This window comes from Eutrigla gurnardus, assembly GCF_963514095.1.
Source record: "Eutrigla gurnardus genome assembly, chromosome: 9".
Taxonomy (NCBI): domain Eukaryota; kingdom Metazoa; phylum Chordata; class Actinopteri; order Perciformes; family Triglidae; genus Eutrigla; species Eutrigla gurnardus.
In genome coordinates this window covers 1,430,344-1,446,865 of record NC_139923.1, presented here as the reverse complement: position 1 = coordinate 1,446,865, position 16,522 = coordinate 1,430,344, and the positions used below count along the sequence as shown (strand labels likewise).

General features: G+C 42.5%; 1 protein-coding gene across 1 annotated transcript in view; it reads left to right on the top strand.

Annotated features, from left to right (window-relative positions):
• The window catches only part of pot1 (protection of telomeres 1 homolog), a 153,599-nt gene that overhangs the window by 23,234 nt on the left and 113,843 nt on the right, over positions 1-16,522 (top strand). Inside the window, exon 2 of the mRNA XM_084018188.1 lies at positions 5,001-5,128. Within this exon, the coding sequence (XP_083874314.1) occupies positions 5,009-5,128 (120 nt within the window). The 5' untranslated portion in view covers positions 5,001-5,008. The remainder of the gene's footprint in view (positions 1-5,000; positions 5,129-16,522) is intronic.

The window sequence follows — 16,522 nt, the reverse complement described above, 5'->3', positions numbered from 1 at the left end:
GTTGCTGTACAGCGTGGAACAAAGCTTATGTTTCTCTTCCAATGTAATCTCAGGTATAAAGTCCCAGCGAGCACTCTGGCCCCCTTCTTAAAGTGATGATTCGGAGTGAAATGCACCCTAGGTAATTTCCACCATGACATCCGGCCAAATACCCCCTCGGAAGCATTTTTAGCGATGGTCAACATTGGTCAAGATAGGGTTATCAGCCGAATGGCTTAGTACTAGCGCTAATGGTACATTGTGTATATCTTGTAAATTACCCCACTAATAATGGTAATAGTTTACCCACCTCTGATTAATTCATTCAATTAATTTACATATTTATATTATTATTATAATATTTGATATTTTGGGGTCTGTCATGTAATTATAAAGACATCAACCACACAGCAGAATAGGCTTGGGTCTGTTTAAAAGTGAACGGTATACCGACCTTTACCAGTAGTTGTCGCACTTCAGGCTAATGAAATGTGCTTGTGGCTTCAAAACAACTATGAAAGAACCTTTGTTCGTCTTGTATACAGCTCTTCAACAAGCGAAGTTGCTGTGCATCATAAACATGATTATACAACGACAGCCTCGTTTGAGCAACAACCAGCTTTTTATCTTCTTCAGAACTAGTTCTCAGCCCGTTAAATGCTCCGGTGGCACGTCACCTAGTAACACGTCTTCACATCATAGTAATCAAACACAAGGTACGGCGTGACATTTTCCTCCACCCACCTCGACTGATCTCTGTAATGCCGGCCTCGGCTCGCTCAGCAGCAAGACTGCTGCCTCAGACACTCACGGCGGCTCCGTTAGTCTGTTTATAAATACACACAATATTATGTTAATCACTCTTTATTGCTGCTTATAACTAATGCAATACAAGTTGGATTTAGTGCTGTGACGCCGTCTGCACAAGTTGCTGATGTTATTAATTTTCCAAAACGTGTCATAAGGACAAATGCCGGTTCAACCGGCTTGCATAAATCTAACCTGTTTCGCCCCGTACACGAACCGGACCAGTGAAACCAGAAATTGGCCCAACTCTACAGTAGAATGGGATTTATAGCTTCGAGCTAGGGTTGGGGTTGGGTGATGTGCATAATGACACAGCTGATGAGATAGTCACAGGATTTATTGTTGTATACGTGTGTGTGGTTTTCTGGTCACATACACACACACAGGTCCCAACAATAAGGCGAAGTTAGCGTTTCCCTTGCTACTATTGTGATGAAAAGAAAAGTCCACGTAACACTCGTCACTCCTGATTGCGGGCTTGATTATTACTGAACACTTGTGCTAATGCAGGATCACCTTAGCCATTCAGGTGTCAGGGAACTAATTAGCTGGGATATTGGCCTTGCCTATCATGAAGCCGACCATTAATAATGTATTCAGTGATAAAACAGTGAACACCATCAACTAACTATAAATGAACTACCAAGATTGTGGCACATAGGCCTTCTATACATTGGGTTGAGTTGCATCTCTATAACAATATATAGATGCTCTGAAGTCCGAACAAAGACTGCTAACTTTATTTCTCCTTTCAACCTTGAAAAAAGGCAGTGAAGACCAGATCTACTCAGTCTGTTCTTACCTTTCACAATGGAAAGCCCTACACATCTAATATTTGCAGGAGATTTTGCATTTTTTGTGTTTTATGAGTTTAGCACCCAACCTGCCTTGAAACACAGAGCCCGTCTCTTAAACCTGCTTTGTCGGTGTGACTTTTTTGTTGTATCTATACCACCAGTGAGATTATAAATATTTTTTTTTACTAGAAAACAACATAATTATCGATCTAGGCTCTTAAGATGCATCAGATTAATGCATTTAACTTAAAAATGAATGCTGAAAATTACTTTTTCATAATATTTGTTTTCACAATATTGCAATGTCAGCGGACCGTGATCCCTGTATCGTGATGGCTTGGTAGGAATACACTACCTGCTACAGCCCCAATTGCTGCAACAATCATAAGTTTGTGAAAACAACACAGATGTGAATGAACAAACAGCTGACTGCTTTCCTCTTATTCTGTGTACAGCGGTGATGTTTTGTATTATTGAGCCTGTGTCAACATCATCTTATCAGTTGCTACTGCTGCTGAAAGTGGGTTCATCTCTCACTGCCCTTTGGGAGGATTGCTCCGATTACTGCAGAGGAAACTCCTCCAGTCTGCATGGAGATATCTGTTTCTGATCTGTTTTCTGCCCAGGGATAAGGAGATAAGATGGATGATTTGTGAGGATGTATGGCTAACAACATATCTCCACTCCACAGATGGAGTGTGTTGTTGTACCACCTCCAGTTCTTCCAAAACACTGAATATTTAAATCATCTTGTGATAATGAAGCAGATGAAACAACACCAAAAAACTGGGGAAAATATTCTTAAGTTTAAATTCCCTGCAACCAACATGCGGTTTCACTATATTGGCCACTAGAATTGACTACTTTTACATGCATCAATATATGAACGTGAACAACAGATGAACAACCTGAGATGTCTCACTGCTCATACCGCGGTTTCCTCAAACCTAGTCTAGCTAACAGGAAGTGAAGGCTCGGGATCAATGCCTGGAGGAAGGAAGTCAGACTTGACTCCTCCCCTTCTGCTTTCTGTGTCTCCATTCTCAAATTCCCTTCCAATCAGGAAACAGCAGCAGCAACCTCAGAGCTAGCAACTCTGGCAGCGGCATGCTCCAGTGACGTTGACTTGACCGACGTACCGATCCGTTCCACTTCACACCAGCTTCCTGATATCGGTTTAGAGCTACAGACAGCTAGCAAACCGTCAGGGTTTTAATGAGTCCAGTGAGCTGCTCCAGAGATAAAGTATAGACGGGCTTCACCGCTGGGTCACCGACCATCAAATTATGTTTTTCTTTTGTTTTAATAAACATCTCATCACACAGTCTACATACGTGTTTTAAGGTTTTATGTGGAGTTTTCTTTTGCAGGGAATCAGACATGTTAATGATTGAGCTCGACGTTCCATCAAAACGAGTTTCCTCCCGACACTATTTTGCTGCCGCACCACAGCGGCTTCCCAAGCTTAGCACCGCCCACGACCATTGTGATTGGTTGAAAGAAATACAAACGAGCCAGAGCATTGTGATATACTGTACACAGACTCTTCTACTGTGGAGAAGGAGCTGGCAAGGCCAGACTACCTCAAACCTGTCAACAATTAACTAATCTTCTGTTGATTTAATTCAATTTATTACATATAGAAATAATTCCTAGTGAACAGTTTAATTGATAAAGCAGGAGTTAATTAACAGTGTTGGTATGTGTTGATAGTGAATTGTGTCGGCAGCAAGAGGACATGCATTAATGGGTCAAATTTTAAGATGTGCTTGTACTTGGGGGAACAAGAACAAAAACAAATCTAAATGTATAACTTTGACTATTTTTAACATAACTAGTTCTACTATCACAGCATAGCAAAGCCTACTAAATAATGGAGAGGCCATTTTTCTGGGTTGGCCCCTTTCCCGGCTCGTACCACTTTACCTGTCCTCGGGGGGGAGGGTTATCTGATTTTGATGTCAACGAATCAGATAATGCTCCTCGCCTAATGACCACAGAAAACATGTTAATTTAAAAAGTAAATGTACATATTTGAAATATGTATATTTAAAACATAAAGTCACCTTTTTAAATAAACATATCTGTATTTAGTACTGCTCTTCATCTCCGAAGTATAGCGGACGTCATAGTGAGATAACTCTCTGTTAGAGCTCCAACTATCCGGGTCAGTGCTAGACGTCGATGACTTTCTGTTTTATACAAGTCAGGAATTACGTTAGTGCTTAAAGTGTAGCGCAGATCGAGCGTTTCGATTGGGTGACGGAAGCCCGAGACGGAAAAGAGCTGCAAATCTTTAGCACTAAACGTCCCACTGCACTTGTCCTGTTCTTGTTTTGTCTGCATCAACGAGAGAAACTGTTTTTAACTGACGGTGTTACCTGCTCAGCCGTGGATATTTAATCAGGTGGCAGGTGTGTGTGTGTGTGTGTGTGTGTGAAAACGAGAAAGACAGGGAGAAAGAGTGCTATGCGGAGATGAATGAACAGAATGAAATTTATATTTCAAAATCGCGTTGGAAAAAAGAACTCTGAAGCAATTTGTGGCACTCTGTGTCACTTTAACGGTTTTACCGATGTTTTGATGGTTATCAGGATAATATTGGGAATTATCAGGAAAAAATCCCAGTTATTTTGGCAGGATAACCGTGAACCTGCAGCTGTATGAGGTTTGTGATGTTTTGGGGACAGGTGGTGACTTATCGCAGCTGCAGGTCAGATCCAAACATCGTCGGTGGTACCTTCACACAGTGGCTCTGAGCTCATCAATGAATCACCCCCTTGTGCTCTAATTCAGGCCTTGGGCTCCTCCCCTGTGGTCTAAATCAAAAAAGTATTTTTGATTAAATTTTTTTCCCTGGCTGGGTCTTCTGCCTGACTGAGCAGCTGACTGTACGGCCGAGCGAACAGCTCATTGTACCTCGCAGGCTGTTCCCGCTCTGCTGTTATTAGTCGATGAGATACCACCGAGGGACTCGCCGGTCAAATCTGCCGGAAATCAGACTAACAAGCCCTGACAGGAAGCAAAGTGCTACCTGCTGGGAACATGGCCAACACTCTTCTGGGTTCCTCTCTGAAACGCCTCGCAGACTTTAACCCATCCGCAGTGCTGTCGACATGGATCTGGTGTTTCCTGTCAGAGAGTTGATCCTGGTAATGAGTTGTCTGTGGTGGAGGACAGTCAGACTTGAAACCAAAGACCTTCAAACCAGAGATCAGATTTGGATCAGTGTCCATCAGCAGCTGTGTCCTGTGTTCTTAGACTGACAACAGATTGATGCCTGGAGCCACACTGACTTTCACTTCTGTCCAAGATTAACTCAAACTCAGAGACATCATGATTCATAGACCACAGAGCGAACTCTCACCTAAACTCACTCACACAGTGTGACAATCAATTTCCATTCTTATCCCTCAGGTGACGTCATGCCTCAGGGAGTGCTGATGGAGGGGGCGGGGCCAGGCACTTGGGTACCAACACACCTGACCAGGATTTCCATCTCGCTCATCAGCACCAGCACCGACTTCTCCAACAAAACAGTCAAGGTATGTTAACACATGGCCTGCACTCAGGGACGCTTTTAATCGTCCTACAATAAGATCTCAGAAACTGGATATGAGTGATTTTTCTTTCTTACTTTTACTCCACTACAATTATTTCATAACTTCAGTTAACGATAAAAAAAATAAAAGCTTAGTTTAAAAGAAATACAAGTCTACAATTAAATGTTTATGTAATATTCTTATGGATTAAGATAAAGCTTTGTTACTCCAAGGTTTGGGGGGATTGCAATCTGATAATATAATATAAATTATTCTGCACACGTATAATATACATTATTCTGTGTACTTTAATTATATTTCGATGCAAATACTTTTTAACTTACATGTAATTTACTAATTTACTGTAATTTACTGCTGCTGACTTAAAAAAACATTGTGAAGTAGGGCAAGATCATCATCTTCACAATTGTTGTATTTAACACATCAGGTAAGTTAAAGTTACATTGGGACATAGCTAAGATAGATAGATAGCAAGCCATCAAATATGATAATCATTTGTTAGTCTCACTGTGGAGAACATTTAAATGTTACAGCAGCAAAGAGGATAGTGCAAAAAAAAACAAATATCGGTCACTGTAAAGATATCTGAATTGCAAATGGACTGATTTAAAGTTATTGCACATATGAAATTATATATGTGAAACGTTGATATTGCATAGAGTATTGATATTGTACAGCGGTGTACTTTGATATTGTTATTGCACATGAACGGATGAGTGATGAATAATTAGTTGCTTTTTGCGTGTGTGTGTGGTTTAGTGGGAGCAGTGTGTATTGTGCAGTCTGACAGCAGCAGGGAGGAGGGACTTCAGGTGTCCTTCACACACTGCGGGTGATCACACTGTCACTGACGGAGCTGCCCAGTGCTGTAAAAGTGACCTGCAGTGGGTGGGACATGTTATCCATCAGGATGGTAGCACAGCCATCATTCTCCTTTCTCCCACCATGTCCACTGGATCAAGAGGGCAAACCAGGACAGAGCTGGCTCTTTTTAACCTGCTTCCCCCAGTAGACCACTCCATAGAGCAGGGGTGGGGAACCTTTTTCATATCAAGGGCCATTTAAATTTTATAAAGCTCTCCGAGGGCCAACTATTATGAACACATAACTAGGGATGGAAAAGTCTATAACCGCTGTGTTACTAAGCCTCATGATTGCTGCATTTCTAGACTCACCTAATGCTATTAATTCACTCACCACAAAACTTGCAAGCGTAATATTCTCTCCGTCAGTCTGTGGTCGTGTGAAAGCTGCTTGTTGAGCACCCAAACTCCGATGAAGAGCGTTAATTTTATCCAAACGCATTTGTCCTCTGAACGAGTTTAGTATGTTTTGAGCGGTAATGGCGCTTGACATTTTTCTTTTTCATCACCGCCAGCGCCTCACCACAAACTAGGCACACTGGCTTGCCTTTCACTCCAACAAAGAAAAAGTCAGTCACAGTCGCCATGATGCATCACTTGTCATGTGTTAATCACTCCGTTCCAATGCAATGACACGTACAACGCATGCTTTATTCACTGACCCTGACGTTGACTCGGACATAGGACATAGCTCTCTGTTTTTTTGTTTTTTTTTTCTAAACATTTTATTGCGTTGCGGGCCATTTGAAATGGTCTCGCAGGCCGTATATGGCCCGGAGGCCGGACGTTCCCCACCCCTGCCATAGAGGGCTGATAGAAGAGGGTCTCTTCAGCAGATACCGTGAATCCTCTAATATTGGCCTGTATTATATTACCGGCTGTCGGCAGAGGTAAATAAAGGCAGGTCTCTAATGGAGGCCGGGGCTATTATTAGAACCAATGTTTTTCTGGGCAGGTCTTAACATTATGCTTGTGATAGTAACATGCAAGTACCACAGGGGTGCAATGTTTGCTAACGAATCCAAGCCATGGCTACGGCAGGGCTCTCAAGTTTTTAACAGTGCAGCGTGAGATTTTGGCTGAAGGTACGTGTCCACAGGCAGCGTTATTTCCATGCTTCCCATTGTCTATATTAGAGCGCTTACGGTATGTAAGAAGCCATGCAATGCCTTCGCGTCGTGGCGAGTTTCTAGAGACAGGGCGCCACCTCCCGCAAGCTCTTGAAAATCTTATAAACTGACCATTGTTGATCTAAAATAAAGACAGATTCAGCAACTGCATAGCTTATTTCTTGCATAAAATGTTTTCAGAAACACATTTCGGTGAACTATTTTCATAAAATAAGAGAAAGTTTCCAAACGAGCCGCCATGTTGGTCAATTTGAAATCCGGGAGCAGACAGGACAGCAGTGAAAGCGTTCGTCCAATCAGGTGCTCCCATGAACTGTGCGCGTGATTGTATGAAGGAGAGCGCCTGTCAATCATCCTCCTAGTGGCAGCCCACCAAGCGTGCAATACTGGCAAGTGTTAAACGTTGTTTACGGTAATATGGCAGCTGCGGAGCCAAAGAGGAGACTTTTTCAATAAATGAACCTCATATTTTATAGGTTCAAATAGACACAAAATCTTGTTTTTATTCATTGTACTGGTAGTCCATTTAGCCCAAATAGAAATAGAGGCCTGTCTCTTCCAATAAAGGCCTTATATTAGAGGATTTACGGTAGTCTGCTTTGTCCCAAAGTGCATCTGTGTTGTCCCACCCATCCAGTTGATTGTTCAGTGACCGTTCACTGGTGCAGGAGGCAATGTTGGGGACGTACATGATTCAAAATGAGCGATGTAGTCCACTCTGACTTTCTTGAAATTCTGAATTATCTTTTAAATTGAAAATGTGTAATTCATGGCACAATTCAAACAGGATGAAAAAAATGACAAAGACCATTTTAAAACCCACCGTCGTCTCCATGTAGGGTATGATGGTATTATACCGTATGACGGTATAAAAGTGTCTACCGGTAGAGATTTTGCAATACCGTTGATACCGGAGAAAGAGCAGATGGCTGCGGCATCGCTCTGAGTCACTGTTATTACACCGCCTCGACACACGGGGCACTTCAGGCATTGCAGCAGACTGCTTGGCGTGGTTGCCTGAGCACGACGAAGAAGAAACAGCTTTACCTGAGCGATAACAATCATGGCGGAGGCGGAGAGTGAACGTCACGAGGAAACGGAGGCAGCCGACCCACCCATGACAAAGAGGAAGAGGAACTCATTCCGAAAAAGGGCGCTATGTCTGTTGTGTGGAACTTTTTCGGATGTAGAAAATCCGACAACGAACAAAAAGGGTTACTCTGAGTGTCGCGCGACTGTTGCTGCTGGAGGTGTAAACACCAGTAACCTCTTCCACCACCTAAAGTTAAAACATGCGAAGCAGTATTATGAAAGCCAAAAGATCCGTGAAGCTGCTGACATCCTACAGACCTGTATCTCTTCTTTCATTCCTCTCTAAAACCCTGGAACGTGCCGCCTTCAACCAACTGTCATCCTATATCTCACAGAACAACCTCCTTGACCGTAATCAATCAGGATTCAGGACTGCTCACTCCACTGAGACAGCCCTCCTCACAGTGATTGAGTCCCTGCGAGACGCCAGAGCCTCATCCCACTCCTCCGTTCTCATTCTCCTCGACCTATCTGCTGCATTCGACACTGTCAACCACCAAATCCTCCTCTCCACCCTGGCTGAACTTGGCTTCACTGACTCTGCTCTAACCTGGTTCACATCATACCTGACAAATCGCATCTTTCAGGTCACATGGAATGGCTCTATGTCCAAACCCTGTTCTCTGGACACAGGTGTCCCTCAAGGCTCAAAATTAGGACCGCTTCTGTTCTCATTCTACACCAGATCACTAGGCTCTGTAATCGCATCACATGGATTATCTTACCATTGTTACGCAGATGACACCCAGCTATTCCTCTCTTTTCCCCCAACCTCCAACACTCATATTGCAACTCGCATCTCGGAATGTCTGGCTGACATCTCTGTCTGGACAACTGCACATCACCTCAAGCTTAACCTGAATAAAACCGAACTCCTCTTCATCCCGGGGAAAGACTGCCCTCGCATGAGCCTGTCGGTCACTGTCGAGGGCATCACAGTATTGCCGTCGTCAACTGCGAGGAACCTGGGTGTAATCGCGGTTCCTCGCAGTTGACGACGGCAATACTGCGAGGAACCTGGGTGTAATCCTCGATGACCAACTATCCTGCACCCCCAACATCACTGCTGGTGCCCGATCCTGCAGATTTGCCCTCTACAATATCCGCAGGATTCTGACTTTCCTCACAAAGGATGTAACGCAACTCCTGGTCCAAGCACTGGTCATCTCCCGCCTTGACTACTGCAACTCTCTCCTGGCTGGACTCCCGGCCTCGGCGACTAAATCATTGCAAAGTATCCACAATGCTGCAGCACACCTTGTCTTCAATCTTCACAAATTCTCCCATATGACCCCCCTCCTCCGTGACCTCCACTGGCTCCCTGTTGCAGCACGCATCCAATTCAAGACGATGGCACTGGCCTTCAAGGCCATCAATGGAATGACACCCATCTACCTCCAAACACTGGTCAAACCACACAGCCTTAGCAAGTATTTCGCTCCTCTACTTCAGCTGGCCGGCTGGTGCCACCATCGCTGAAATCAAACAAATGTCGCTCAGCAAAGTCCAGACTCTCCTCTGTTCTGGCACCTCAGTGGTGGAACGAACTCCCGACCAATGTTAGGACAGCAGAGTCACTTGCCATCTTCCGAAAAAAGCTCAAGACTCACCTGTTCAGACTTCACCTTGACTCTGCATAGCATGACCCACTAACGACCCCCCCCATCCCCCCCAAAAAACAAAACAAAATCACTTTGCTCAGACAAGGACCTAATTTCTTTTACCAATTATACATCATTTGAACACCATGCCTTTGTTTTTAGAAGTCCTCCGATTTTATGTGTGACTATTTATAGACCACCCAAGCACCACCCCTCTTTTATTAATGAGTTTTCCGAACTTTTATCAATTTTACACTCAACTTTCAACAGGGTTTTAATAACTGGTGATTGTAACATACACATAAATGACAATTCAGATCCCACTGCGACTGAATTTTTAAATCTTTTAAACAACCTCGATTTTAAGCAGCACATCACACAGCCCACTCACAACAGAGGACGCACCCTGGACCTGATCATAACACATGGCCTGTCCACAGGCGTGTCCTCTGTTGTCGACCTGGCTGTGTCTGACCATTACTGTGTGTTTTTTGATATCTCCAGTTTTATCCAACAGGAGGCCCCAGTGAGAACAGTGAGGAAGCGCTACCTTACTCCTGAAGTGGCTGCAAATTTTATTGAAATTTTACAGAATAGCACTGCTGACATTTTACCTACATCCTGCAATTTTATTGTTGACAATTTTAACAGTAAACTCAGGTCAGCCCTAGATTCAGTGGCTCCACTTTCCACAAAAACAATATCAACCAAACCTACACCACCTTGGATAACGACTGAAGTAAAACAACTGAAAAGAAATTGCAGGAGCGCTGAAAGAAAATGGAGGCAGTCAAAACAGTTCATCACGAAATATTCCGGGACAAACTCAAAACCTACACAGGGTTGCCGCGGATCTTGAAAAGTCTTAAAAGTCATTAAATTTAATTTTCGATAATCAAGGTCTTAAATTTCTTAAAAAGTCTGGAATTATTGGGTTGGCGGCATTAAATTTAATCGGGGGCAGAATTAATGAGCGGGTGTATATGTTCAGCTTTATGTTCTATTTTACAAACTACAATGTCCGATTGGTCACACCGATAGCATGCTGGGGCTACAGTCTATTAGGCAGGAACACACCGGCCCAACCGTTGGACGTCTGAAGCGTTTGGAGAGGCTCGGACGAGATCGGGAACACATATGTTTGGTGTGTACAGCTGCGTCGGAAGCTTTCGGAGCCGCGCGGACGCTGTCTGATCAGACTGAGCATACGAAGTCTGAGGAGGTGGGCTGTTGGACGTCTGAGCCATTGGATACTCTGATTGGCGGTGTGCTAGCGAATCAGAGTATCCAATGGCGGTGTGTGGGCGGGGCGGAAGTGACGATGGTAAACTCCGTATTACTCGTTCCCTACTGAGACGACGTCTTCGTACGGCCGTGTGTGGTTTGGCCCGCCCCCCGCATTTAAACGTAGAAGGAGAGTGTTTCTCCATCTCCGGAATTCAATTCTGCGGTTCGGCGGGAAAGAGAAGAAACGGTAGCATACGACGCTGTTAAATCCATGTAAAATCCATTTTTGCAAATCACTGTAGCCATGGGCAAGTGCAAATTTAATGAGAAGTGGCAAGAGGAAGATAAATATCGCGGCTGGCTAAAACCGTCGTCTGATCAGCATGAGGCGCGGTGTGAGCTGTGTAAGAAAACCTTCAAACTCGGAACAATGGGATGTGGAGCACTGGATTCACACATGAAGTCAGAGAAACACCAGCGGTATTTAAAAATTCAAAAAACTAATATGGTCATTGACCCGTTCGCTGCTGCTAAACGATTCCCGAATATGCCCGCACTGACAGTCTCCGCAACACCGAGCGGACCTACAGACGCAACAAGTAGCCGACCCACACCTGTTACAACTGCAACAACAGCATTCAGCGCCTTCTCTACGGCATCCACATTGAGGGCAGAAGTGCTGTGGGTTTTGAACACAGTGAGCCACCACCACTCCTACAATTCTAATGTAAATATTAATTCAGTATTCGCCGAAATGTTCCCGGATTCTGAATTGGCTAAAACATTCACCTGCGGGAAGGATAAAACGGCCTACTTTGTGAGGTTTGGACTTGCGCCCTACATTAAAAAGGAGCTGATCTCTAAGGTAAATGAGGACGCATTTGTAATAATGTTCGACGAGAGCATGAACAGATCCACAAAAAACAAACAGCTCGACCTGCATGTCCGACACTGGACGACGGATGAGACTGGTACCCACGTCCAGTCCCGTTTCTTTGGATCGCAGTTCCTGGGCCATTCGACGGCGGATGATCTGCTGGAACATTTTAAGGTAAACTATGCAGAAGGTGGCTTTTTTTATGCATTTATGTATTCCCTTTTATATTATACTAGCCTACATGTTACTTTCTTCTTATTTGGTTATTGTTATCATCTATATCTCTGTTAAAATTGGCGTTTCTTTTTTCTGTTTTCATGTTTTCATTTATGGTGTATTTCTTGGTTTAAGTAATCCCAGAAATTAGTTCCTTCAATGGCCCTCTCATGAATTAAGGTTAAATGCGTTGAGATAAATAAACGCAATTCCTCTTCATCTTTTCTTCTCTATATGACCATGTCATTTGCTCAGAATAAGGCTGATTTATTGCAAAAGCAAATTTTCGAAAAAGTTATCTGTATTGGTGTTTCCTCAATTAAAGCTGGAGTCACCAATGCTTTTTGTCAAAATCAGTAAATATCTTCTCATGATCTGCTACCGGTCGGTACTGTGTGTACACTGGGGGGGAAAAACTCCAGTGTTAATACACAGCGTAGGTTCTGTAAACGGGTATGTAAACAAAGCGGTCCCACTGTAGCTAGCAACATGCCAGTTTACAGAGCATAGGCTGTGTATTATTAACACTGGACTTTATTATAGTTGATCGTGAGTAGTTATTCGCTGATTTTGACAGTTATTGTCAACAAGCATTCTCACCTTTTTAAAGAGAAAAATGCAACACATACAAATATAAAAGGGAACATAGAAATAGTTAACATCATTTAGTTAAGTGATGTGCCTTAAATTGTATTAGAAATAAATGTACTTTTTTGATATTGTATTTTCATGTTTGCGCATTTCAGGAATGTACAAAGGAACTCAAGCTTCAGAACATGGTCTCCTTGTCGATGGATGGACCGAATGTTAATTGGAAGTTTGTGGAGCTCATACAAAAAGAGCATGGTGAGCAATATGATGGGACTCAACTTCAAATTGTAGGAAGTTGTGGCCTCCATACCCTTCACAACTCCTTCAAAAGTGGCTTTGCAGTCTGGCATATCGAGAAAATACTCAGAGCACTGCACTCCCTCTTCAACTGTGCACCAGCAAGAAGAGAGGACTTCAGCTCTGCAACAAAATCCTCAACGTTCCCTTTACCTTTCTGTGGACATCGGTGGCTTGAAAACTTGCCAGCGGTTGAAAGAGCATTTGAAGTATGGCCTTCCATTGTGAAGTATGTGGACCTGGTTAAAACTAAGAAGCTTCCTTATCCAGGGTCATCGTCATACGACACCATTGCTGAGGCCCGAATGGACCCCCTCCTGCTGGCCAAGTTCCATTTTTTCATGGCCATTTCAAGAGTCTTCCAACCGTTTCTGATAGAATACCAGACGGATTCTCCAATGATGCCCTTCCTCTGGAAAGACCTGGAGAATTTGATCAGGGTAATTGTACAATATCCTTTTGTTTTAATCTTGAGGCTTTTGTAGCCTTTTAAAGCAAAGTTTGTTCATATGAAAGCATCTTCTCAATATTTGTTTTTCCTTTTTAATGAATTGTGCACATTTTCATAAAAGCTAATACAAAATCAAATTTAAAATATTACCTTACCCCTTCCTTACACTTATTCACTTTATACACAAATGTGTACACATACACTGCATATACACTCTAATGACCTCTTTTAAACAAGTCCCTTTTCTTCAACAATATTTATATTTCCTATCAATTTAATTTGCTCAGTTGTACTACTTGCCTGCAAGCTGTAACACACACACACACACACACACACACACACACACACACACACACACACACTAATTCATTCTCACATAACCATTCTCACACACAAACCCACTAAATTTGGTTTTGATTCTCATTTCAGAGTCTCCTCAGACGATTCATCAAACGGGACGCCCTGGCCGTTACTCCATACAAACTTGTGAGGCTTGATGTGACAGACCAGAAGGTGTGGCTCAGTCCAAAGGAGGTTGACATCGGTATGGGTGCAACAGCTGCCATCAAGGTAAGACATTTACTATATTGATTTCTTTAAGTCATTACAGCAATACAACAATGACATGTTGAAGAATGTCAAGGCAATGTCAAGTCAAAGATTTGGCTAAAAACTGACTGTATGTTTTAGCTAGAGTTTGTTGCATGCAGCTGACTTAATGTTAACCAACTGCTGCTGATGAAATTCTGGATATTTGACAAGCACTTCTTTTTGTCAGGGACTGTCAGGGTCCAAAGGCACTGTAAGCGAGCTTGGTGTCTTGCAGTTTAAAAAAGACTGTCAGATTGCCCTCTCCAACATCTGCAAGAAGGCCCTGGATAAGTGCCCTCTGAAGTACTCCATTGTACACAATATGATGTGTTTGGACCCAAACAATATGTGCTCAGAGCCAGAGGAGTGCCTCAAGAAAATGAGGTGCCTCATCCAGAAGTTTGTTCAGGATCATCAGTTGACAGGCGGAGTATCTGCTGGTAAACTATAGGAATAAGAATAGAGTGGAGTAGACTGTTATTGGTATTGTTTTTCTGCCATTATTCGATCTGGAACATGGATATTTGTCTGCGCACAGATTTTAACATTCTTTATAGAAATGTGCATTACCTTAAATACACTACCTCCCTTACTTTGACAGGAATATCACTGTTCAAATTATATAATATAAATAAATTAATTTATATAAATAAATTAATTGGCTAGAAACTGATTGCTGACATGTAATTCAAATGATGGTATACACTACACATGTTACATTACTAGCATCATGGAACAGTTAAGTCACAATTTGAGAGGCAGGGGGCACACTAGGTTTTTGTAGTTGTTGGGTAGCACTGATAGCTTAAGAATTACATTTGCAATTTGGGGAACACCTGCTAAACCACAATTGTTTACTGACTGATTAATGTTATTTTGCTATTGATATTGTATGAATATTTACATACATTTTGTTTGCATCTAATTGCAGGTGATGTGATTTCACAGCAGTTTGAGTCCTTCCTTTTCAAAGAGGCCAAAGATGTCAACTTTATGTCCTTCAGTCCACAAGACCAAGGCTCCAGAGTTGATGTATTTTTACACCAACACATCAGCGCGGGTTACCCTGAGCTCTGGAGTTTTTGTAAAAAGTTGTTGCTCCTGTCCCATGGCCAAGCAGAAGTTGAGCGGGGGTTCTCCATCAATAAAGAGGTGGAGACATGTAACATCTCGGAGGACACCATCATTGCACAGAGACTTGTCTGTGACCATGTGAAAGTGTATGGGACAGTGACCAGAGTGCCTCTTACAAAAGAGTTGCTCAACTACTGTGCAACTGCACGCACAAGATACAGGGCTTACCTGGACGAGGAAAGAAAAACAAATGAAAAGGATGAGCAAAAGCTTAAGAGAAGGAGAACGGAAGAATGCCTTGATGAACTCAAGAAGAAAAGAAAATGTACAGAAGACGTCTGCGAGAGTCTCCGAAAGGAAGCAGACACCTTAGCAGAGCAAGCGGAAAATACGGCAGGAACCAAAATGGCAACCCTGATTGCCAAATCCAACGCTCTGCGGAGACGAGCAAAGGAGAAGAAGGAGGAGATGCTTGTCATAGATAATGACATCGAAAAGAAAAGTGCGGAATTGCGTCACATTCAATAAAAAACACAGCCACTGTTCGAGCAATTAATCAGACCTTTGTAAAAAAAAGAAATCATTCAATTCATATGTAAAGTGTTTGCACTATATTTTGCACTATATTTAAGTTATTTTGTTGTTTTCTGTCATTGTTATACCATACGTTTTGTTTTTGGTAAAATGGCAGTTGTTAAGAACGTTACTATTCGTTATTCAAACTGAATAAAACTCATAATGAACAGTATATAGTGTATTGTCTCGATTTTTTTTGCAACGGTATTGGTATTAAATTTTCATTTTAGAGGTCTTAAAAAGGTCTTAAAAGTCATTAAATTTGTATTTCAAAAATGTGTAGATACCATGCTACAATAAAGCAGTAAAACAGGCAAGAACTTTCCATTTTTCACAACTCATCTCAGATAAAAAGAACGACCATAAATTCCTCTTCTCCACAATCGCTCGTTTAATTAATATTGATTTTAAGAAATCCTCCATAGCCCCAACAAACAATCTATGTGAGGAATTTGCAGACCACTTCAGGGGTAAAATCGTTGGCATTAGGTCCACTCTTTTATAACATAACATTGTTGCTCTTAACAGACCTGAACCATCACCATTATCTGAGGAGACAATGGAGCATTTTGTCCTGGTTGATGCAGAAACCCTTGGTAGAGTTTTCTCCCGAGTAAACCCAACAACCTGCCTTTTAGACCCAATCCCCACATTACTCTTAAAACAATTTTATGGGTTCTTTGAGTTTGAACTTTTGAATCTTGTGAATTGCTCTCTCCAGACGGGTGTCTTCCCCACTGCCTTTAAAACAGCAGTGGTGAAGCCCCTTCTGAAGAAGAGCAATTTGGAT